The sequence below is a fragment of the Anoplolepis gracilipes genome, chromosome 13 (assembly GCF_047496725.1).
Source record: "Anoplolepis gracilipes chromosome 13, ASM4749672v1, whole genome shotgun sequence".
In the NCBI taxonomy this organism is placed as follows: Eukaryota; Metazoa; Arthropoda; class Insecta; order Hymenoptera; family Formicidae; genus Anoplolepis; species Anoplolepis gracilipes.
Genome location: NC_132982.1, coordinates 6,515,006 through 6,539,743, shown reverse-complemented (window position 1 = coordinate 6,539,743; position 24,738 = coordinate 6,515,006). Strand labels below are relative to the sequence as shown.

General features: G+C 31.5%; 1 protein-coding gene and 1 long non-coding RNA gene across 11 annotated transcripts in view; one reads left to right on the top strand and one right to left on the bottom strand.

Moving 5' to 3' along the window:
• LOC140672214 (uncharacterized) overlaps positions 1-24,738 on the top strand; it is a 214,800-nt gene that overhangs the window by 119,780 nt on the left and 70,282 nt on the right. For all 8 annotated transcript variants that reach the window (XR_012047854.1, XR_012047856.1, XR_012047852.1 and 5 more), the window contains one exon: positions 24,514-24,580. This is a non-coding gene — a long non-coding RNA (uncharacterized lncRNA). The remainder of the gene's footprint in view (positions 1-24,513; positions 24,581-24,738) is intronic.
• The window catches only part of LOC140672211 (lachesin), a 78,560-nt gene that overhangs the window by 44,775 nt on the left and 9,047 nt on the right, over positions 1-24,738 (bottom strand). For all 3 annotated transcript variants that reach the window (XR_012047851.1, XM_072904135.1, XM_072904136.1), the window contains exon 2: positions 8,159-8,250. Coding sequence is in view for 2 of the 3 variants with exons in the window: in XM_072904135.1 (XP_072760236.1) it covers positions 8,159-8,228 (70 nt within the window). In the remaining variant the exon portion in view is untranslated. The remainder of the gene's footprint in view (positions 1-8,158; positions 8,251-24,738) is intronic.

Here is a 24,738-nt window from a genome sequence, read left to right as displayed (position 1 = left end):
TTGCTAATTGAATAAAAGAAATATTCTATGCACACGTTGTATACAGCAGGCATTTATTTTATTTAGTTATCAAATTAAGAATTTTTTTTACTTAATTAAGTATTTCTATTTTATAAAAAAAAAATGTTTTTCATTTTTCATTGTCAGATAATAATTGCAATAAATATCAATTATGACTTCATTGCTATTAAGAAGAAACGTGATAAATTAATTATTAATTTACAGCAAGACAAAATCCGCGATATTAAATTATGATAATAAATAAATAATCAATTTAGTCCGTGTTTGGTTGTAATAACAAATTTCTCCATTTTAAGCGAATAAGATCTTACGTAATTGTTCGCTGAATTTAGATGAAAGTGATATTTTAAAGTTAAATTTTTCTAAAATTAAATTGTTTTGAAACCGTTTTCAAAATTTATTTACACGGGACAGTGAATTATATAAAATTAATTAGAGTACAACAAATGTATGAATTGAAACAATTTCATTTATATATAGAATTGAGTTATTAATTTCCAATTATCTCATTTCTCGTTACACCGTCCACAACGATATATATCGATGTATTATATTTGAATGAAATATGTAATTAAGATAAAAGATCTTTAATTGTGTTAGATATTCAAAATCCATTAAAAAATGATATACACATATATCGAAAATGACTGTGTGAAATTTTGTATGAAATAATTTTGATTAAAATTTATCTGAAGGTTAAGTTATGATTTATAAGTATGTGTAATGTTTTGTTATTTTTTAACATAAATTATATAAGCTTATCTAAAATACCCATTAGCTTTTATTATAAATATCTCTCTTTCTCTCTTTTTCTTTTTTATGTCTATTAAATAATTGATATTTATTATAACAAAGACATTATTCTATGTACAACTTAAATTATAATTTCTATTTTCACTCATTTTTTCAAAGTTGAATTAGTTAATTTTTTATCGCTGTTTCATATAAATGTGTAATCAAGTTGTTTATAACCAATGCAATTAAAATGATAAGCAATTATGATCCAATTATAAAACGTGTAATTATACAGCCTCATGTTCATGACAGATAAAAGAGAATTCTAGAAGTAGGAAAATTTTACTGGAAGAATGCGACGCCTTACGGCGAAGAAAATATGTAATGGTAAAGAAGCTAGCAATAAGTCTAACAATAAGAAAAACAGACAAACTTGACCTGTTTATTTTATTACAGGAATAATAGAATAAAAAAGTATTACAAAAAAGTGAAAGTGACAATCATCGTGAATAATTTAACATTCCGCTGCGGATTTATTATACAGAGCACTATTAAAAGTTAAAATATAATTCTGGTGTGTATATATATATATATACGTACATACATACATACATACATACATACATACATACATAAAACGAGTCTCTTTCACCCATTTGTTACGCGAAAGTAATGTCCGCAATAAAATATATAGCGTACTATATACGGTTTTAATTATTTTTTGAAAAGAAGTTTTCTTGAAAAAACTATATAATATAAAATGTTACATTTAGATGTCATTACGAACTTATAATTGTTACTGCCAGGGGTACATTATATCATAAGATTATATAATTTGAAAAATTAAGAAAATTATAAAGTTAAAGTATTTATACAAACCAGTGAAAAAAAATTCTAGGAAAGAAGATGCAAAGAAAAAATTTAAAAATTTTACAAATTAAGCTATAATAATTATTATATCTTTATTTCCTAAACAGCAATATTTTTTGAGCTGATTCAACGTGTCGGCGCGGAAAAATTGACAATAACTCATCCGCATTCTATCAATATTAAAAAGTTCCACTGGAATAAATTACTTACGCGCGTCGTACTCGTCAACGTTGCAACAGCAAGTAGATACGAGAGGTTTTCCGTTCGGAAACTTTGTTGAAAATTGCAAGTGGCTTATTATCGAACTTCCGTCGAGAAAATAAGTTGTTATGGATATTAAATATCGTAAAATTCTTCGCCGCACTGTAATATAATCGAATTAGTAGCTTTCGTTGCTCGACATACAATCCTTGCCTAACAACAGTTACTCGTTACAGTTTACTCGTAAACTCTTTATTGTTGCTTCGAGATAATTCGGGCAATTTTCGCACCAAGTCTTTTCATTATCCGCTTTTCGCTTTAACACTATTACTAGAAGGCTTTTACTTTTTAAAATCACGTGCAAAGCTTTTATTCATTTTTCTATTCTTGTATATTCTCGTAAATCAATTTTTTATTTTTTGATATTAACAGTGATATATTATTTCGCTAAAATTAAATTTCCACAGGGAAAAAGATAAAATGTGTTTCTTTCGCATAGATATTTCAATATGCTAATGTTTTCGTTAAAAAACACTCTCCAGTTAAATAAAATAACAGAAAACCCACGCATGTGCAGTGTTTACTATAAAATGCGAGCAGAGAGCACAGGTTGACAGGACATTGGAAAATAAACAACTGATAGCAAAGGAAAGATAAACTATCGATTACCACGATGATTTGAGCAATTTATCTCATAAATGGCATCGCACACCGCACAATTATTTACTCCCTATTGGTCAAGCATTATTTGACAATAATTTTGCACATCATTTCGTGCATTCGCACATCGAACAATGCAAAAGCGTATTTGATGAAATTCAAGCAGCACTAATAATCACTTGGAAGAGAATATTTATTCATCAATGATTATTAATGATTATACTTATCAAATGTAACATTTTGAAAAAAATTGTTTCCACAATTTATTTTTTTTATAATATACTTATATATTTATAAATATATTATACACAAAATATTTCTTATTATTTTTATTTGATATTTTATTGATAATCATAAAAATGTATTATTTTTTTATTATGCAAAATATCAACATTATCTCTAACATATAATAGTAAATTTTTTATTAATTATGGTAAGACATTAAAATATTGATTGACGAAAAGATTTTCAACTCGGATAAAATATACAATTAGATTATTGGTTTAATAAATAAATCTTATGACACAATTTTTAACTTTATAAAACATTTACTAATAACTAATAACTTATTGAGCAAAATCTTTTTCTTTTTTAAAATTGAATTATAATGTACATATAATAAGTATATCCAAGTATGATAGATCTATTTTACATTTTCTCTGGGATTATGCCGGAAATTCATTGCAAATGAACTTCATACGATTTACTCGATCCACGTGTATCGCTTGTGTAATCGAGCATCCGGAGCGTAGACTAAACTATCGCTGTAATGTATCAACTGAGGTAATATTAACTACATGTTTAACTCATCGCGCTAGAATGCACTTTGCGCACGTTCAGCCAGTATATTAATAATGATAGTCGTATTTCATATACATCACATCGATGACAGTCAAAGTCACAGTACTAAAAATAATTTAAATATTTATTATTTTTTCTACTTCTTGAAAAGCAAAGAACGCAGCTTTCATTATTTGATTATTAAAACAAATATTATGCGATGAATTCAAATCGCTTAAAATATATATAACATTAAAAGTAAACATAATAGAGATAGCCAAAGCAACACGGTGACAATATTGAGCTTTTGGCCACTAGTGCATGTGTTCGAAAGTACTTATAGTACACTTTTCGTAGTATACTTTTCGCTCTCAGTAGCAGGTCAATTTTCGCACTAGACACTAGTTTTGACTTTCACTCAGAGACTCTCCAGCCAGAGGCAGGTCGCCAACTACTCTTTTGCTCGCTGTTCTTGTTTGTTTCAATGCTCCAAGACTTGTACTATCATCGCTATTTAAACTAAAAATTACTTTCCTGTATTTTTTTATTTTTATCACAACAAAAAATAAAATAATGTATTTTAGCATTTCTCAAAAAATTATTCCAACAGATAAGATAATTAAGACACCTTATTATATATTTTACAAACTAAATGGCGAACAACGTAACTTTACTTTGCATATAGGGTGAGAAGTCGTATCCCTTCTAGCGCCGTTTCCGCGTCTGCAAACGCACTTTCCTCCTTTCCTAGTGGCCAAAGTAAACGGCCAAACAAGCAAACAGACACTCTACAAATCTCGTCACCCAACAGCTACCGCCCGCACGTAACTCTGCCCGACTAAAGAAATATTCCCAAAGTCGCGAATCTCGACGGAAAGTCGTTCCCGAGTTTCAGCGTTTCATTTTTCTCGTTTTGTATCCCTTAACTCTTTTTCTCTCTCTCTCTCTCTTTCTCTCTTTTTGACTCCATTTTATTCTTTTTTTTTCTCTTTTTATTCGTGTTACTGCGCGCAATTTAACATGCACTAGTCTTTAATTATTTTTTTTTACTTCGATTTTACTATCAGGCATTTTAAAAAATCGATTGTACTATTGAGAAAAAACCTAATTAATAGTTTAATAAAAAATATAGCTAACATGTTGCTTAATATTTAATTGCATTCTAAGTTTTAATCTCATATAATTGTGTTACATATAGAAATTACATTTTATTTTTAAGATACTATTACATTTTTTTTATCTGCTTATTGAAGATTTTTTGTGTGAACTTTTTTCTCTTTTATATTTATTTTTATTATTTTCTTTCTTAGTCTTAATTTTTCGATTGGTTCGCAAAAGCGGCTTTGCGTAATAACAAGATGTTTGGGACAAATTTCGTCACAATTTAATAACAGTGCTTTTAACGCAAAACAAGCGGAAATACATAGTTTCATACTGATCGCTAGTTTATCGAGTTGCATAAAAGCGAAGGAATGAAATGTATTGACGCGCGTTTGTAAAGTCCTATCGTTTATTGTTTTTTGAAATTTTATTGCGACGGGAATTATTTGCAAATGAATATTGATTGTGAGATATCTTATTAAAAGTATCGCGGATTTTGCATTTTTAGATTTCGTATAAAATTAATCCTTGTTATATTTTTATTTAAATTTAAGATTTAAGTACATTATTTCAATAAGATTTTTTTTCGAGCGTATTTCTATTGAATAGAAAACGAAGAGAGACGTTGAAAAATTAATTGGAGACATGCTGCATTTAATGAAAGTAACACATCTTAGGTTAAATGAGACGTTTCTAAATAGAACCAAGAATTTGCGTCGCGGTATCGCTTCATCGATGATGTCGTTGCCCTCGAGAAAAATCGCGTGAAAGAAGGTCTCGTTTAATTTAACTCAATTTATTCTTCCGTTTGCCCGCCTCTGAATGGCCACCCTTTTTCCATTCACCGTTCGTTAAGCGACCGATAAGCGGAAGTTCCCGATTGGCTGGATGCTGCCTTTCTATAGTCCTGCACGTCCTGCTCCTTATTTATCCCTTTCAGCATTACCGTTCAATATTCAATGCACATTGAAACACTTCGCACATTTGTCGGTGGGTCCTTCGCGTCCAGTTTATAATTATTACTTCACCGATATTTATTCGCACAACTATTATCTGCAATCTAGAAGCTGCGCAAAGTCTTTCAAAGTTTATTTTTAGACTATCTTGGACTTATTTGGGAATAATTATTCGATGCTATCGTGATTTAAGAGTATATTGTATTGTATGTTATATAAGAAAAATTATTTCACGCATAATAATGAAAATAAATAAAAAAATACTAAACCACGTATTTTAACATATTTTAATTTATGAAAGTATTATACTATTATTTTGAAAAATTAATCAGCAGAACATTCTAATATATATTTATATATTAAAAGTTATTTACGTATAATATGTCGTGTTGTTTCGATTCTTGTCAAATGGGAAACGGTGTTTATTCTATTTTTTAATCAAATATTTTAAAAACCAAACTTAAAAAATTTGTTACTAAGAAAAAATTAAATTCAAATTTGAAAAAAACTTGCAATAATTTTAAATTATTTATAATTATTCTACAATTAGTTTTTGTTTGTATTAGTACATTAGTAACGTTTTTTAATAAACATATTTAATAAATATTCTATATTGTTATTATTTTTTTTATCAAAAAATAGAATTCATTTTTAAAATTCTTCTTTTCAAATAATAGATTCATTGATTTTATTTTACAGAATTTATTAGAACATGTTTCAGAGCTCATTTTATGATATTTTAAAATCGATAAAATTAATTTTAGCTATCGAAAATAGATTGAAAAGTGATCTAATTTCTTTACATCTACATATTTCAAGCGTCCGAAGATAATATAGGAATTTTAGTTAAAAAATATGAATTTTTAAGATTTTTTAAAAGTTTTAAACGGAGTCTATTATGATTAATGGAAATTCTTGTGACAATTCATCGAGATCGCAATGCAAATTGGGTAATTTAGTGTACAATGTCGGAGTCGTTAAGGAAATGCGTATCGGGTACAGGTGTCCTGGTGCTTGCCTGTTTGCGAGAAATGAATCCGCAGAATATCCAGAATATCCGAGCATGCTAGTAGAGTTTTCTTCTAGGAAATCTTATTTACTTACTGAGAGAATGCGGGGAAAGAGAGAGAGAGAGAGAGAGAGAGAGAGAGAGAGAGAGAGAGAGAGAGAGAGAGAGAGAGAGAGAGAGAGAGAGAGAGAGAGAGAGAGAGAGAGAGAGAGAGAGAGAGAGAGAGAGAGAGAGAGAGAGAGAGAGAGAGAGAGAGAGAGAGAGCGGCTGAAATTGAGTGACGTCAGTAATCAAATGCCATTCATCTGTTAGGAAGACGTTTCGCCTGGGTGGAAATTATCATGCGAATGCGCGACTGGAGGAAGCGATAAAACCTTGATAGTTTGCAAAATTTTCTTGTCTATGTCAAACTATATTTCTTCACAGTCTACCCACTTTCTTTTTTTCCTCTTTCTGTCGTCGCCCGCCTGTCCTAAGCGGTATCTGTAGTCTTCATTAAAATCGTAATCTTTTATTTTTTCCCTCACGGACATTTGCTTCTATGGCTGAACATTTTATTTAGTTCTGTATTCATCATCATTCGAGTTTCTTCAAGATAAAAAAATAAATTATGTTTGACTTTATATACACATCTCCCCAAAATCTATATTAAATATTCATTTTACTTCCGCACAATTGTATTTTTTCATATTTTTGTCTTTTTTTGTTGTTGTACTATATTAAAATATTTTTTTCTTCAATTATTTGTAATTCAAAAACTATTAATACTTGTATGACAATATACATGTGTGAATAAATATGTTTGCGTACATATAATAATTAATTAATACATATAATAATACGAAGGAATTAATAGATGATTAATATGATATTCGAAATAATCCCTCGATATTTACCGGTTTATTAATTAGCTGCTATTATCGATATTTGAACATGTAAAATCCTGCTCTGATGCATTTTCATTTTAAAATCGCTTTATTTTTGTTCCTGAAATAAATTCCACTTGAAATGTACTGAAAACCTATTTACATTGTTAAAGCTTAATCCGCGGAAACTTTTAACTTTCAGTATTAAATATTGTCGTAATTAGAATTCTTTTATAAAATATATTTCCTCTTTAGGAGAAAGGCAGTTTTCCATCTCAAATCAATTTATTTGAATATATTATATTACACACGTATTTGGATATTTTTATTTTATTTTTTATATAAAGATACATATGATTTTTGTCTTCTTTTACGCGAATAAGTAAATAAAGTGGAATGAGCAATAATTTGCGTGTTTTAACGAAACTACGAATTGTTCATTTTACCCGTTATACGCGTATTCAGAAAAAGTAATATCTCACCGTAGTGGAAGAGGTCGTAAGGCCAATATCGCCGTATGTCGCGCCGTGCAAGTGTGCGTTTCAAAAGCGGATTAGTCCCGGTATTGTATTTACAGGTGGTCGTGTGCACAGCGAGCGGCTTAGTTGCAAAATTGCCCGTACACAGTGCGATATATATCTCACGGTTCTCGTATTCATCGGGTTCGGTGGCCTTCGAAATCTGCGACGCGTTCACGTGATGCGATAGACATCTATTCCCGTCGAGATTCTAATATCATGGGATCAGTTTAGGAAAAGGAGGGGAGGGGAGGGAGAGAGACGAAATTCGTTAAGAGATTTCGTTAGATTAATCTTGTTTTTTCGAATCACTCTTTGATTCGTTATAAGTTTTGGATAGCTTTATAGTTAATACGAATTGGTCGAAATTACTTTTTTTTTTTTTCGTTTGTTCATGTGTACGCGATCAGGTCCCAATGAAATGACAAAGATGGTACTTACCAAAGATATCGTTCGGATAAATCAGGAACGCCAGTAACACCATCAAAAGTGCCTTTTGCCGATCCACCATTTTGCCACAATCATGGATCCAGCTGAAACATGGAATAATTATTGTATAACGTATATCGAAACAAATAATCTTTAATTTATATATTTTTTAACTTTATTTTCCAATAACCATTACAATTCACGTATTGAATTTGTCATATGTCTATTATATTTTCTTTTCAAATTATGATTTTTTTATACATGCATCATGCATTCGTAATTGAGATTTATGTAAAAATAATTATCTTTAATAGGAGAAATAACCTACTTCTTTCACATGATTGCACATTATTAATTAATAAAATTAATATTGAATACATAATGCGTAAGCAAAAATATTATTTAATGAGAATCGCGAGTAATTGAACACGTCATGTCAGTTAATTATGGGTATAATTTTCGCATATCCTTTTGATGGTTCATATAAATTATTAATGAATGTGTGTGTGTGTGTGTAATTAAACGAATCCATCGTATCGTCGTATTCAACATTGAAAATCAAATAAATGCAATTACAAAGAAATAGAGATCAAAAGTTATTGAATAATGAACATGCTCACAATTACATTTATAAAATAATGAACTATCATTTCTTTCTCTTTCTCCCTCGTTGACTAATTTTACTTAAATCACATATTACGAATAACAAATAATAGCTTAATAACTGATAATAAATAATCAATATATTTTAAGTATTAATCGAATTGCGCATCTCAACAATTTTTTACGTTGTTAATGCGAATGTTTGCGCGCCTGGATATGAAGTAAAAATAAAAATAATATAATAGACACGGGACGTAGGAGAGAATATATTATGCTGAGAACATTAAAGTCGTGTCAGCGTCTGTGACGGTATTCCACGGGGATATTTCTTATCCTTTCATCTAGACTTTGCGTACAGATCAAAACGCACATCCGTACTTCCAGTTATATTGAGATGATGGGAACTTATTCGTTTCCGCGATATTACATCAAGGATGAAGAAAGAAAAAAAAACTAAAAACTGCGTGGAAAAACATGCAGGAACCACACTACAAACATCGCCCAAGAAACGAATTAATCTTTGACATAAACTAGTTTTCTTATTTAAAGAGATTATATGACAGAAATTTAAATATGTTTATCAAAATTATATTTATATAAATCTTCTTCTCAACTTTTAAAACATTCATCTTAGTCTTATCAGACATTCGAAATGTTTTAAAAAGCTTTCGCAATATTTATCCAAACTGATGTCAAACAATAATTAATTGATTGAAGTAATTTCGATGAGATTGTGCAATAAAGGCACGACTTGATTTAAATCGCATTGAAGTAAAAATTGTAAATTTAAATATGTGCATAGGAAAATTTAACGTGGCAATAACATCGCCTTTGACGATCAGGCTGGCGCGTTGCGAGCGTTAAACGCCAATCAGGCAAGTTTCTCTTGTGCAACGGCACACTGATAACTCCATTACGAAGCGCAACGCAGCTAGCAGACTTGTTAGACACTTCGAATCATAATATTAAATTGATGTGACACTCATATCGATCTTCTTGCGTTACATTTATAATAATGATGACGCTCATCCATTTACTTTCATATATTTTTAAAATTGAATAAATTATGTAACTAAACTATGCATGATTCAAACTCATTCGTACGTTGTTTCATGTATGCAGGTAACATATACGTTATATATTATGTGAACGCAATTTTAATATAATCATTGCTTACGCAAAATTACAGCAAGCATCTACAATGTACTCTATTGTTTTATTTTTAAATAATCATATTCAAAAATTGTAGTTATTTCTATTCTTTTTTAATTTAAAAGCAGATTGTATATTGTATTTCCAATTGCAATAATATAAATAATGTGTCAAAATTTATAATTTATATTTAAAACGCTGAATTTTTACTCTTTTTTATTTTCTTAAATACAAACACATAATATATAGGCGCTTGATTACCTCACGGATAGCAAAGATCTTAACGCAAAATCGAGTATCCATACTGTTGCTCTCGGAAGCGGAGTCGTCGGACGAAAGTTTGCTCGGGACAACTCTGCGACGGAAAACGGCGGAAGTTAGGTACATTTATCGCCCTCTCCCCCCCCCCTCCCTTCCCCTGCCACCCCGTCTTGCACACGCAGCAAGGTGTATCCATCATGTGGGCGCGTGCCCACGCGACAGGAAGCGGAATCAAGTTCGAGACCAGGGCAAGCTTTTCCGCTTGACTGCAATGAGCAATAGCGGTGCGGCCAACAAGTTTCGAATGTGATGAGCGAAAAGGCGAGACGATAAAACTTGACACCAGTGCAAAGTTGGCGACATGTCCCTTCCAAACTCCCTTCCAAACTCCCTTCTTCTCTTTCTCTCTCTCTCTCTCTCTCTCTCTCTCTTTCTCGCGGAATGCGACGAGCATGCTATACAAATACACATGCAAGTATTCAACGTTTCAGTAGTGTATGCAATTATAATAGTAGACGAGCGGTAATTTTCGAAAAGCGCAAATCCTGGAGAAATAATATTTGGCATTAGAAACGTCAAATTTATGAAATATAAACTATTAATGAAATTTTGAAAATTGTGAGATGTACAAGTATTAAAGTAACAAGGAGCGTTCTTCTTTTGCAGAATAATAATTTTACATTGAAATATTGTTATCGGTGCCGTTCTTATCCGTTGCGGACGATAGAAATAACCGCGGCTTACCCTATTTTATACCGTGCAGTTACAGCACGGTCGCGAGGAGCCAACGTTCCGCGCCATGCTCATATACCACGGGCGACGTGACTTTATTCAAAGCGGATTCCGTCGTTTGCTCGATACACAGCACGGAGTAATATCGAGTTTGGATTTCGACTAACAAGAGACCGGCAACGAAAAGGCGACTGGCAAACGACGAGTCCCGCGTAAACAATACTATCGAGTAATTAGACGTATACAAGACAATTCTTCTCCGACAGAATAGACAGTCGCGCGCCATGCCTCGAGACGAGGCGTATTGTTTTGCACGGGTTTAGGACGACAATTCAAAACCAAGAACGCGAAGACGCGACCTTTTGTCTTACGTTGCGTCTTTGTGCATTCTGCGCAAATTTTCAGTTGAAACTCTTTCGTCCTTCTTCCTTTTCCTCGACTCACTTTTATTCAACTCGCTCGGTTGTGGTAAGAAAATAATTAATATTTACATCGAATTTTAAATATGCACAATGTTTTGAATAAAAGTTGCATGTATTACATCATTATTATTATGCCGTTACAAATAATATTTTTCATAACTTTGCATCTTCGTTATCCTCTATAATCTCTAAACAAGGAGAATATTTCGCTGGAAACAGCTGATATTGTAACGGCGGATAATATAACGAAGGACCCGATACATTCGACCAATCGCAAATTACTCGGGATCTCTGAAGTATTAGAGTAACCTCGCAGTGGTTACAGTGCGTGATTAGTCAGACGCGCAGAGCTAAGCCGAATCGTGTACACCTGAGTTCGGTAATTTACGACCAAGCTATTGTAACATTTATCGAGCAAGTACGTGACAATTTCGACCAAACGCTGCGATTATCATCATATTCATAACCGAAGAAACAAACGACCTCTTCGTCGCAATTCAAGTAATTATTTTTATAATATATTCGTATTATAATATATTGTGTACGTATATTCGTAAATACATAAAACAGATTTAATGCAATAGCTTAATGCCAATCGAAATATTCTTAGAAGTATGTGTTTATCTGAAATCTATTTAAGTTATGTTTGTACCATAAAATCATGAACAAATAGAAGCCACTGAAGAAAGTGACATAAAATTATTATACACTATGAATATTTCACGATATAACAATTTCAAATTTAATCTAAAATTCTCCGGATCTCGCCAAAGTTTCCTTCTAATGAGTTCATTTAAACGCATAAAATTTAGATCTTCCTAATTGCGAAACTTTTAGATGCACATAGCTGGAAATTAAATCATACCGCAGTCGCATGATAAATGCATCCATAATTCGAAAGCATCTCCGTTGCAATTCGTGGTAAAGAACATCTTGTCGCGATAAATATTCGGGCTCTACCTGATTATCTTTTCATCTAATTATCCATAAGCGTCTGGCGCGAGGTTGACGCCTTACGCAACACCACAAAATGGTCTTTCGCACGGAAACCTTGTTACACAGAAATTGAATTATTCCCGACAAGTACCGGCTCTCTCTGCATGTATTATAATATACATACATACACATATATATATATATATATAATAAAAAAAAATCGCTGGCGCGTATTGCGTCGCTTTAATGCAATCTACGTATGTAAAGTGACGTCATATAGAATATAACCATACGGATATGAGCAAATGGTTTTTACAACGCGTGCATTATGGCGATTGTAATTCTTGCCTGTTGCTGGAGCAGCGTGCACTTGCACAAGAAACTAATCTGCATTCAAATTTCATTCTTGTCGAATGTGAAATGAAATTTCCGGTACGTTGATATTATCGAGCCACGTGTGTTCATTTGAAAAAGTTCGCCAGACCGACTCCGACATTTATCAATAATTATCCATACGTTTAGAATTCATTACCGCTTTATCTGGTTTCGCATGAATGTCCATTTACACGGTTATTTGTAAACCTGATTGGCTTTAAAGAACTGATCACATTAAATGTGATTGCGAATCAAATTTAGACAATTCTATTTTTCAAAAAAAAAAAAAAAAAAAAAATTTAATTTTTTACATTATTTTAAAATCTCTTCCTCTTATGAAAAGTAAGAGTCATTTTTTTCTTTTTCATTTTTTCAACATTTTGTGGCTAATGCGGTTGTTAATAATAATTATCGGAAAATATTAATAAAAGTAAAGTGGGACTAACCACCGAGTTTGGCCACTGGAATGTATTAAGGTGTTTAAATGTGTTAAGATTCTTAGCCGTTATGGTTTCTTTGGGAATCTAGTATTACATAATTTAGCATGTATAATTAAAAAAAAAAAAATCTTAAAAGATATCAAACGTAGGAATGTATCATATTAAGAAAGATTAAATGGAACAGTTTAAATCTAAAATTGATGAAAGTAAAAAAGTAAAAAAAGAGGAAAGATACAATAGAAAATCTATTTTTTTTAAGCAGATACCTAATATTGTTTTCATTTTGATAATATTATTTAGACTAATAATTATAGAACGTAAAATATGTATAAATATTTATATGTATATATATTCATAAAATTATACACACACACACACACACACACACCCACAGACATCAGAAAATACGAAAATGGAAAGAGCAGGAATATTCATGGAACAAGCCAAAAATTTCAAACTTTCCGTCGTAGCAAAAGATTAATTGGGGATTTGGGGAAGCTCTAACCACGTTTTGTAATGTGACTAAGTAATCCGAGTGATGGACTAGTTTGACCGCCATCTCGTCAGGGTGTCGCGTGGAGCTCTGTGATCACAATTTGTCTGTAAGCGCTTTCATCGTCGTCGTAAACGGTGGGAAAAGAAATCGGTTCTGTTGCTGTTCGTTCGACAGAAAGTTTTCCTTTTTCTAATGAAGAAAAGATTCCGTCGAACAACTGCATTCGTTTTAACGAAGTCCGCCCGAAAAGATCTTTCATTTTCTGTGCGTCTCTTTCCCGATTCAATATGCAACGCGGAAAATTGCAATGGAGCAAGAATGTTTCTTAATTCGATTCTTTCGCAAGAGAATAGGGAACAGTTATACGAACCTTCCATTTCACTTAACAGACCGTGAATAAACAGCGATCAAACTCAGCTCCGTCCAAAAGTAATTAATTAACCTGTTTGTGCGCTAAGAATTAATTTGAGAGAACCTATAGTTTATTTGAAATCGCTATTAATTGCTACTTTTGCGATACTTTTTTCATATAATTAAAAATATAAAAGTTGTCTCTAAAGTAAAGTTTCTATTCTTAGAAAATATAATTTTATAAATATATATTATTTTGTGAATGTTATATATAAATTTTAATATTATTATATAACAGAATTTATTTGAGAATAATTTAAAAAATACCTTATTTATTTGTTTCATTATTTTTCTCAAGATAATAAAAAAATATCTTTTGTCTGCTTTTATAATAGTTTTACATACCTTACATTTTTTAATACAAATTCTAAAAACTTTAAAGAAGTTTTATGTTAACGTTAATATAATATTTCTATGCAGCAAGTAAATATTATCTCTCCCCTCTATATCTTGGTAGAAAATTAAATGTTATCTTATGCATCCCCTTGCGTTTGAGTCATAAAGTCATCGCTACCTGTCTTGCTCCTACCCCAGGCGAGACGCGGAGAAAGATGAATGAAGATTCGGGTAACGAATATGACGATGGGAGGAGCCCTCCTTCTTTCACTCCTATTATCAGTTACTGCTTTCGAGAGGGGTCGAGCGGCTCGTTTCGACCTCCGCTGCCGTGGCGAAAGACCATGATAAAAAGAGCAACGACTATCGCCCGCGATATTACAACGAAAGGACTAGTATCATAGCAGTAGACGCTCTTAGCGTTGATAAAGGATGGGCGGGATATAATCCCCTCGTGTCTTCAAGTTTGCCAGTCTCGACGATGGGTCTCAATGTTTTCCGCCACCCTCTGTCTCTTCTCTTTCATTCTCACTCGCGTTTCTCACTCTGGAAAGCAGTTTTGAACACTTGGTGTTACGCACAATATGCGGAGATTCCGCACGAGGTCCCGATAAGTCTTCCAGTTTTTTTTTTTTACTCGCGTTTTCTGCGACGGCGGCTACGACCGATAGCGATAACTCGTTACGGATAATCGCCTTTGCTTGTAACTGAAGATTAGCCCTTCGAGTCAAGTCCAGATATAACCAACTGCATGTAGTCCAAGATATATGAGAGAGCGTTTTCAAGAGTCGCTCTCTTTGCTACTCGTATTTCTTTTGAAAATTGAGATTTTCGATTAATACTCTGAATGTAATTTATTAAAAGGAAAAATTATGCAAAAAAAGAAAAAAAAATACATTGCTGAAAATATGGTACATCGTATTTCTTTTCGAGATAAACAAAATAAGTAAAGGAATAAAGAAAAACCGGAGTCCGGTTGCCGATAAATATTCTCGGCTGACATGAAACGTATACTTGTATAACATCAGCTGCATCGCACTACAATTTTAGCGTGGTAAAGCGCGGTCATCCCGCTTAATGGCATCGTCGTCCGGGTTAGTACGTCGCGAAAGTGCAAAGAGTCATAAAGCGTCGTCGGCCGAGCAAAAGAAACGTCAGGAAAATACGACTCGCGAAGCTCCGTCTAAATCCATATGATATCGCTTATCCTGATATTGGCAATCTTCGATATCTTGATAGTAACAGATATTACTTTGTACGATGTCTGTACGTGGCCCTTTATGTTTGCCGGAACTTCCATTCTCGAATTCGCATTTATTGAAACTACGAGCGATACGGAAATATGGAAAATTTACGTTTAGAGAGAGAGAGAGAGAGAGAGAAAGACTTGTATTTTACGATGAATCGTGCGTCGGGAATTTGTAATTAAGTGATTCAATAATATGCAAAATCATTCTTCTCGATGCAAAGCAATTCGATATTATAGTTTTAAATATGTTTATACACGCAGTTTGCATACATATGTTTTGTCAGAATTCATTACTTTGCATTTAGATCCCTGAATTACAATCGCGCACTTGCACTCCCTGTAAGAAAAAGGCTTTATCGATTGTTCTATGCAAATGTGAATGTGCTCGACAGGATCCTGCCGTAATGTTCCTCTTTCATTAACATGACGGATTCATGTAAGACCCTAAAGGATTCATGACGATTACCTTAACATTTCTAAATTGTCTCTGATGACCGGTTCAAAAAATATCTATAATACGATTAAAATAATATGATTAAAATGTTTATTAATAATTATTTAAATAAAATTTCCGCTTTCAACTGCATATAACCCTGTTGTTTTTTTGACACTTTTAGAAAGGTAGACTCTAAAAAGTTCAATTAATTACGAAAGTAATTCAATTTAATTTGAAGTACAGATTTAGGTGCATTCCATTAAAAATATATTCATGTATAATATTAAGTAAATCTAGCATCTAAATATAACATAATAAATGGAGACATAAATGTATTTAGTGCATTATCAAACTAAAACTTTTACAGTGGTTAAAATTAATTTCTGGCTACGTCTTTGTAACATGACGCACTACGTCCGCTGTCCGAATTTGCCATTTAAAAGCGTAAAAACGCGCACGACTGGAAAATGTGGCTTTAATGTCCGCGGAATAATAACTTCCACTGTTGAAAATAAATCGTACAAAGGGCTGTGCCGCGTTCTATCCACGGAACAGTCGCCTTGTCTTTGACGTTTCTGACTAATGATCCCCGGCCCCCTTTTCCGCTCTCCTCTCTCTCTCTTCTCGGGAGTTGGGAATATTATTATATTCCGAGTATAATGATTGATTGATTAATGCGGTACACAAAATTACAGAAACCGGTCAGACTTCCCGTTTAAACTCGCTCGAGAAAAACTTGTAATAGCTTTCTCGTTTTGGTGGATTGAATGAAAGTCTAATCGCGTATGCAGTATATGGAATACTTAAGAAACAACGCACCGCAAACCTCACGATTTCCTGATAAATTTGGGGGCGATTTTTTTTTCTCCGTGAAATTTTGGGGTCGGAAGTGGAAAGTAGAGAGGAGGAGGATGAAACTCGCAACGGATATGTCGCAAAAACAAACGGGAGGGTAAAGGAGGAGAAGGGAAAGTCTCGTACTCCCATAATGGAGCAGGGTTTCTCGAAGAAGTCGTGTTCGATTTCGGAAAGTTTTCAAGACTTCCCGCCCTCTTCTTTCACACACGTGTCGGTTGTTCGTGGTAGACCCGCCACCTTCTTCACGCTTCCACTACCGCGTCCTTATAATTCAAGAAATATATCGTCGCTATAGAGAGACATCCTATTGCACCTTCATCTCTTCTTTTCGATTTTTTTTTCCTTTTTCTTCCTTGAACAATATACTGAAAGCACATTTCAAGCGATATTGCTTAGATTTAAAAACGAATTGCGAGGTATGAATATACTATAATAAAATAAAGTCGATATAAGCGAAGGAGAAAATAAATTTTTTATGAAGAAATAAATATATAGTTGAAATTTGGAGGATAGAAACATTTTATATAAAATCATATTTCAAGAGGAATGACTTTAAAATATTTATACTATCTTCTCAATAATAAGATTTTTTGCATATTATATATCAGCATACTAAACTCAATTTTGCCATTGTATGAGTATTGGAAAGAGCATAAAGTTACTAAAAATTCCAGCTCTGTTGCCTGGCAATGTCATTGAAAAATTTTACCCGAGCAGAAAATTAGCACGAATTAAGCTTCTCGTTTAAAACGGGCCATGTTCAACCTCGAGGATCATTGATCCTTGTTGAGGTACGAACGACAGGACCTGCTTTCGACCAGTCGTAAGTCGTTATGTCGATTGACCGAATTAAAATTGTCCTATTTCTAAATATAAGCTCATGTTACATTTTAACGGCTTAGCTATCTTTCGCGACTCTTATTATATATACGAAAGCTCGTAAGAAATTAAAACTTTTAACATAGCGCGCGGATGGATCTAGAAGGTAATTGTTTTGTTTTTTAGCTTAGCGAAAACATTGACGTTGAATTCTAATTAAATTTCAATGTTGTTTGACGAGATGGTCGTATACCGCGTATTAAAACTTACATGCAATGGCAATAAAAAATTTGCCAACTGAACCGCAATTACAGACGGACAATCACAAGCGAAAGCATTTCGCTAAAACTCGTGTTATTAAATTTTAACTGTTATAACGTAGATTTTGTTCTTGTACAGATTTGCGACTTGTTTTACGGACGATCTTTTTGTAAAGGATTTAAACGCATATTTCTATTACTTCAAGTAGAAAACATTTTGTTAATGGATTAGTTGCATAAAATGAATGGAAAGACTAAAATTATCATGTTATTAAATTATTTTTATATATGTTATATACAATTTTTTTAAAGGCAGAAAAAAAATCGATTTTTTGCGTTGAGATAAATTTTTAATCTTTTTTACGTATGATTTAAGCAGTATTAATATCATATATAATTAAACTGATTACTTTATAAAGATTGCTTGAGAATTTTTATTACAAATTCGTGCATAAATAACACAATCAAAACTTTAGTCACAAATTTCTCTTACGTTTTAGATTACAATTGTAATTATTTTGCAAATAATTTTCTAACGTATGCTATTAAAAATATTCAAATTGCAATATTTTAATTGTTCTCGAACTTTTTATCGCATAGGAATAGTGACAACAAGAAGTTATCGCTCCTAAGTGAAATAAAAGTTCATGAAAGTTTGAGAACGAATGGTGTTCGTCGCTTCGAAGAAATAAAGTTATAATACATTCGAATCTTTACGCGGCGGATTTAGAAAAATCTGACAGAAAAAGCTTCTCACGAGAACATCCAGTATGCAAGATGCAAATTTTTACATGTGCAGAACATTAAATTGCAGATATTACACTTTTTCTCTTTCAAATTTAGAATTATTTTCTGAATTCTGTATTGCAATAGGCAATAGGATAATCGATGCAAAATATCAGATTCAATTTTCTTTAATTTTCCAATCTACTAAAGTGCTTTTATTTCGATTATTTTTCTATTAGCTATTATATCTGAATTAAAAATATGGGCATCGTTGCATTTCATTAATTTCAACGTTTTAAAATTGTGACTCTATAGCCATTCTTTCAAAATAAATAGCTGGTATAATTTAATAAATGATAAATAGAGAAAGTCTTTTTGTAAATAGAAAGCTTCGCATTTAAAATAGTTAAAATATATTTCTTCAGAGAGAGAAAGAGGGAGAAATTTAAGCCATCTATAATAATTTATAGAAATTATATACTGCATTTTTACATATATTTCGTAATTAATTCTTTTATAAAAAAGATATTAACACATTAAATAGATCAATAAAGATCAACGGTTTTTTTCTAAAATAATGTAGAAAATTTTGTTTAATTTAAGATCTATTTAAAAACAGAAATTAAGAAAATTCTGAAAAGAGACATATTATAATACAATGATGATATTATTTTAAAATTTGATGTTTTATAAATTTTAGAATATATATACAATATGTATACAATGAATAGAATATATTTTTTATACAATGTAATTTTAGAAAATAAAATGTTAAATGGAATAGTAAGTATTTAAAATAGCAGTTTTTAATACTATAAAGCAAAAATGCTAAACTTGGCCTTGTACAATTTTATTGATTCTTTTTTTTCATGTTTATAAAAATGTAATAAAAAAGATGACTTAGATTTTTTTCTGAACAGAACACGTTCATTTGTAGGATGACGATCAATGGAAGAACTGGAGCGAGTAGACGAGTCTGAAGACTCTTAAATTTCTGAAATCCCGTACACGCGGTGTACACACGACACGCGGTACTCTGCTGACTTTTCGAAATTGTAGGCGGGTGCTGCCGCTCTCGCTGGCGTAAAATAAATCAGAGTACAGGGTGAGAGATCTAGCCGACGATATATTCTGGCACGTCGGGTATATTCCCTTCCTTAAGTTCTCGTTGCCCCCGTACCGTCGCCGACGCCGATGCGCCTCTATAGATTTAGCTCACGTCGAAGTCAGAGCACGGAGAAAGAGAAAGAGAGAGAGAAAGAGAAGCTCCCTTGTCTTTTTCTCTCTCGCTCTCTTTCTCTCTATAAATCTCCAGAGAATTCCTTACCTACGGCAACGATACGCACAACCCAACTTTCCTATTTCAGTTGTGAAGTAAATGCGAAAGAGGAGTGAAGCGTCTTTTAATTATGCCAATACGATCATGCGACTGGATTAGGGCTTTCGAGATCCCGAAATCTCGGGATTTTGATTGATTTTAAATGTGCTTCGAGATCGGGATTACATTTTCATAATGTCGAGATTCATATCGGGATCGGGATTTAAATTTACTACACTAGCGAGAACAAAAAAATCGTAAAAATTTACAATTTTTTTGTTCTCGCGCTTGCTATGTGCGTCAAGATTCAAGATCAAACGCTCCACCCTTGCGTCTGCACTAAAGATATCAAATATCGAGGCGTTGCTTGTTCTTACAGCGTGTGGAAGGGGGTAACATACAAGCGCGATCATGTATATGTGCTATCGTGATCGTGCTAAATAGGTTAATATTATAAAACTTTTATTTCACGGTTGTTTATGTTGTCATTTGTTCCTTTACGTTCTCGAATCCCTATCCCGAATTAATCCTGATTCCGAGATCGGGATTGTTATTCCTAATGCCGATATTTTCGGAAAAATATCGGGATTGAAATATTAATACCCGGATTGAAGCCCTAGACTGGATTGAAGGAATTTTCAAAAAATTTCAAAATTATTTCAAGAGTTTTTAGGGAAATATTACTTTTTCTAACAAATAAATTTTATACTTATATTTGTATGGTAAAATAATTAATATGAAAAATTTATATAAGTCATATTTGACAGTTTAACAATTTTTCTTTTTTTACTGCAATCTTGTAATTCTACTATTTTAATATTTTAAATTTATTTTTTATTTAAATTATGTCAATTATATATATATACATATATAAAGCTCTACTTATACAGGCGCAGAAGTTCTTCCAATAAGTTATGTAATTTTAATTATATTATATTTAATTTTTTAAATACAATATTTTATTATCTTCTATACATGGCTTGTTATATTTGCTATATAAATGTTTGCACGTAGAAATTTTATTGAAAAAAATACTTAAATATGAGCAAACCACTGATAAATTAGTTGAAATTTTCCTGACGTACAATTAAGTTGATTAATTCCACGTATCGTACTTAAACAAGTAGAAAGTTTTCAAAAATTTGTAAAAGTAGGTCTTGTCTGCAATCATCTGCAGGACTACTCCATCTTCCTCTCTCCCCTAAAAAAAATATTACGATCATTTCTCATCATAAAATAGCGTGAATTGTAATCTGAACAATTGTTTTGTATTTATAGAGATTTTGGAAATACAATCCTTCTAAATATAAACTATGAGGAATTTCATAATTTTTAATTAGGACGCACTCCATCTTGTTCGCACTTTTATAGTCATGCATCGCATAATCACGATCTAGAAAAATAACAGGAGTTATTCTTTCTTACATTTCAATAATAAAGTACATTTTAAAATCTTTAAGACTTCTTATAAATAATAAAAATAATATAATTTTTGTATATCTCATAAAATCTTAAACAAGAAATTTTAAATAAACGAACGATTGAATTATTCATTGTACAATTAACTATTCAACAGCAGTTTATTAAAAAAATAGCTTTTCCATATTTTATATAATATTCATTACAGATTTATTATTGATTAACTTTATCATTTATTATTAATTGTGCATCAAAATTGAAACCTTTAATGCATTTATTTCCGGATAAAATAAAATTATGAATTTTTTAACTTGTTTACCATAGAAATAAGACAGTCATATTTTTTAATAAAAAAATATAAATCTGAATTTTATCGAACTGATGTTGTTATAAGATTTTATTTTATTTACAAATATGCGCAATATGTATAAAGGCAATTGAAAACAATTAAAGACTTATTTTTTCTCTTTATGTGAAAATATAATAACCGCAATTGCTATATTAGTCTTGTTCATCATTAATATTGATTGATTCCAACATATTCGGTGCGTTGTTAATGTTTATTCAGTTTTGATATCATTGGTAATTCTTATATGCAGATTATGCGTACACGCATATTATTATAGTTTACATAAAGTACACATAACATCACGCAGTATACAGGTGGTGAAAAATTCTTCAAAGATTTATGGTGAATGCTTTATAAAGACTGCAAGTTATATTTTACCGACTTCGATACATAAACTGAAAATGCACGCCTTGTGCTACGTGTGGAGATTCTCTGAAATTACTTGCAGAGATAAATAGGGATCGTAACAGCCGGTAATATCTTCTTCGACTACTTTTATATTATTCATCAGTGTTCATCATTATGTCACACATAAGATGAAAATCGGAAAGTTTTTTTGCAAAACTCGATTATCGATTTAAATTTTGCGTTTATTTTTTTTAAAGATTCTATATTTCAGAAATGTTATTTTAAGCATATGTATAATGTTCTAAAAAATAATAAAAGAATATAATATTTTTAAAGTAATAAATTTTGATCAATAAACATTACATTGTGTTAAAAGTTCCGGAATAAAAATATAAATTTTTTGGCACTGATGTAAAGTTTCTGCCTGACTTGACAAAAAATAAAAATTAATAATATAATTTGTTTATACTTTGAATTAAAAAAAAAATTAAAAATTAAAAAAGTTAAAAAAATTACTTATCAAAAATCACGCAACAGAACATTTAAGTTCTATCTTTATCATCAGAGAGCATTAGTGAAAAAAATATTTTTCTCAGTACGCAAGATTTCTTTAAAACAGTTATAGCGATCTATTACACACAGGGGTGAAATGATTCCGCTACAGCGTCGCCTTCTCGAGCGAAAGTTTATAACTCGCGATAAAAGCGGAGGGAAGCTTAGCAAAAAGCTTGATATTCCTTAGCGCCCGATAAGAGCCTTAAGGTCTCACAACTTTTTCTCGCAAAGTTCGCGAACAGTCTAGGCTATGCTGTTTATTATATTTTGTATTTCACTTCGACTACTGCGATCATTAAGTTGATAGCCTCAGTTCAGATACACGCAATTTAGAAAAGAACTGTGAAACCAGAAACATCTATGACAGCTGTAAGGCTGCTTCTGTTTTTCAATTATTATGTGATATTTTTTTAATAAGTAGATATAGTCACTTTTCTAGCTAGAGATACTTACGAAACTGTTACGAGACTCGGCAGAGATTCATCAAACTGTATTGCTAGTCGAAAAATGTTGAAGCAACGTTAGATAAAATTCATTTTCATATGCGATTTTTTTGAAAATTTTAATAATTATAATTAATCTGCGAAAAAATCTTTATACTTATATCATATTCCGAGAAATAACGACTCAAATAACATTCGTCGCTGCTAAAATATTCGATCGATATTCTCGGTCGAGTAGAGTTTCATGTTTATAGCATTATGGGTTTTCATCATCCATCCTGTCTGTTTGTTTAGTTATAAGAGAGAGTTTCCTTTGCCAAAGTAATGTGCGGGAATAGAACATAGTTTATACATATAATTATATCCATATAAGTGTGCATATAATTACGTAAGTGTGCATATAATTGAGTAAAATACAACAAATTTTAAACAGATAATATCTATCTGTCAATATTAGTCAAGATTTTCTACTATATATTACGAGATTTCTATTTAATTACGGAATTATCTAGATGATTAAAGATTAATGCTAAAAAGTTGAAATTCAAATAACTTGGAAATGTGCAAAAACTAAAGCTAATGATGTCTGCAATTTTACTTATTATCAAAAATGCATGTAAAAAATGTTTCTACGATAATTTCATTTACTCATAAGTAAATTTAACACATTAAATTTTATTTACTGAAGGCAAACGTAAATCTCATTTTTTATTAAATAAGATAAATATTTAAAAAATGATGTCAAATGAGAAACAGAAAGAGAGAGAGAAAGAGGCATAGCTGTTCTAACGTAAACGTTAAATGTAAGCATATCTTTGAGAATTAAAGACAGAGAGAGATGGAAAATTGAACATTGAACATTCAATCCGCGAGTCCACAGTATTTTATTCCCATCCTATGTTTCAAGAGCACTTGAGCGAGAGGCTGTTTAATTCTGCTCGTGTCTTTCATCAATCTGACTTTAAAAGGATCAGGCTAATTCAACGCTCCGTTATTTAATTCCGGATTAGGCAGACAATCGCGCGAAAAAGCAGCTCTTGAATTAGTTCTATTGCTTTCGGTGCCTCATCGTGAATCGTATAACCGGCAATTCGTCGAGTTCGTAGAAATAATGCAAATTCCGATATTAAAGATAAAGTTGGATAAAATAAAATAAATTATAGATAATTTCATTACAATGGTAAAATTTTTGACTGAAATTGTATAGCTAACGAGAATAATTATATTACGATAATTATTTGAATAATAACTTGGACAATTATTTAATAACATCGAAATGCTTTTTACGTAAAAGAGACAAATATAAAATGTTCCTAGTGTTTTTATTGGCATGCACCACTCTAGCATAAAGTTCCTCAATTAGTACTTAATATAAGAATTATTTAATTTATATTTTATGTAAATTATATATTTATCTTTGCAGATTGAGAGATGTCATCGATAATACGCATGGTTCATTATAATATTTCATGGCAGGACGTAACTTTGTGGTGAGCATAATTATATATCTATATATAACAATTTAATATAATTGAAGACAGTTCAAGATAGTTAAATTATCGTGTGTCAATTATTGCTATTTAGATTTGGTTAATATTCTTCAGAGATCGCTAAAATATTTATTTTGAACGAATATTGCATATTAACG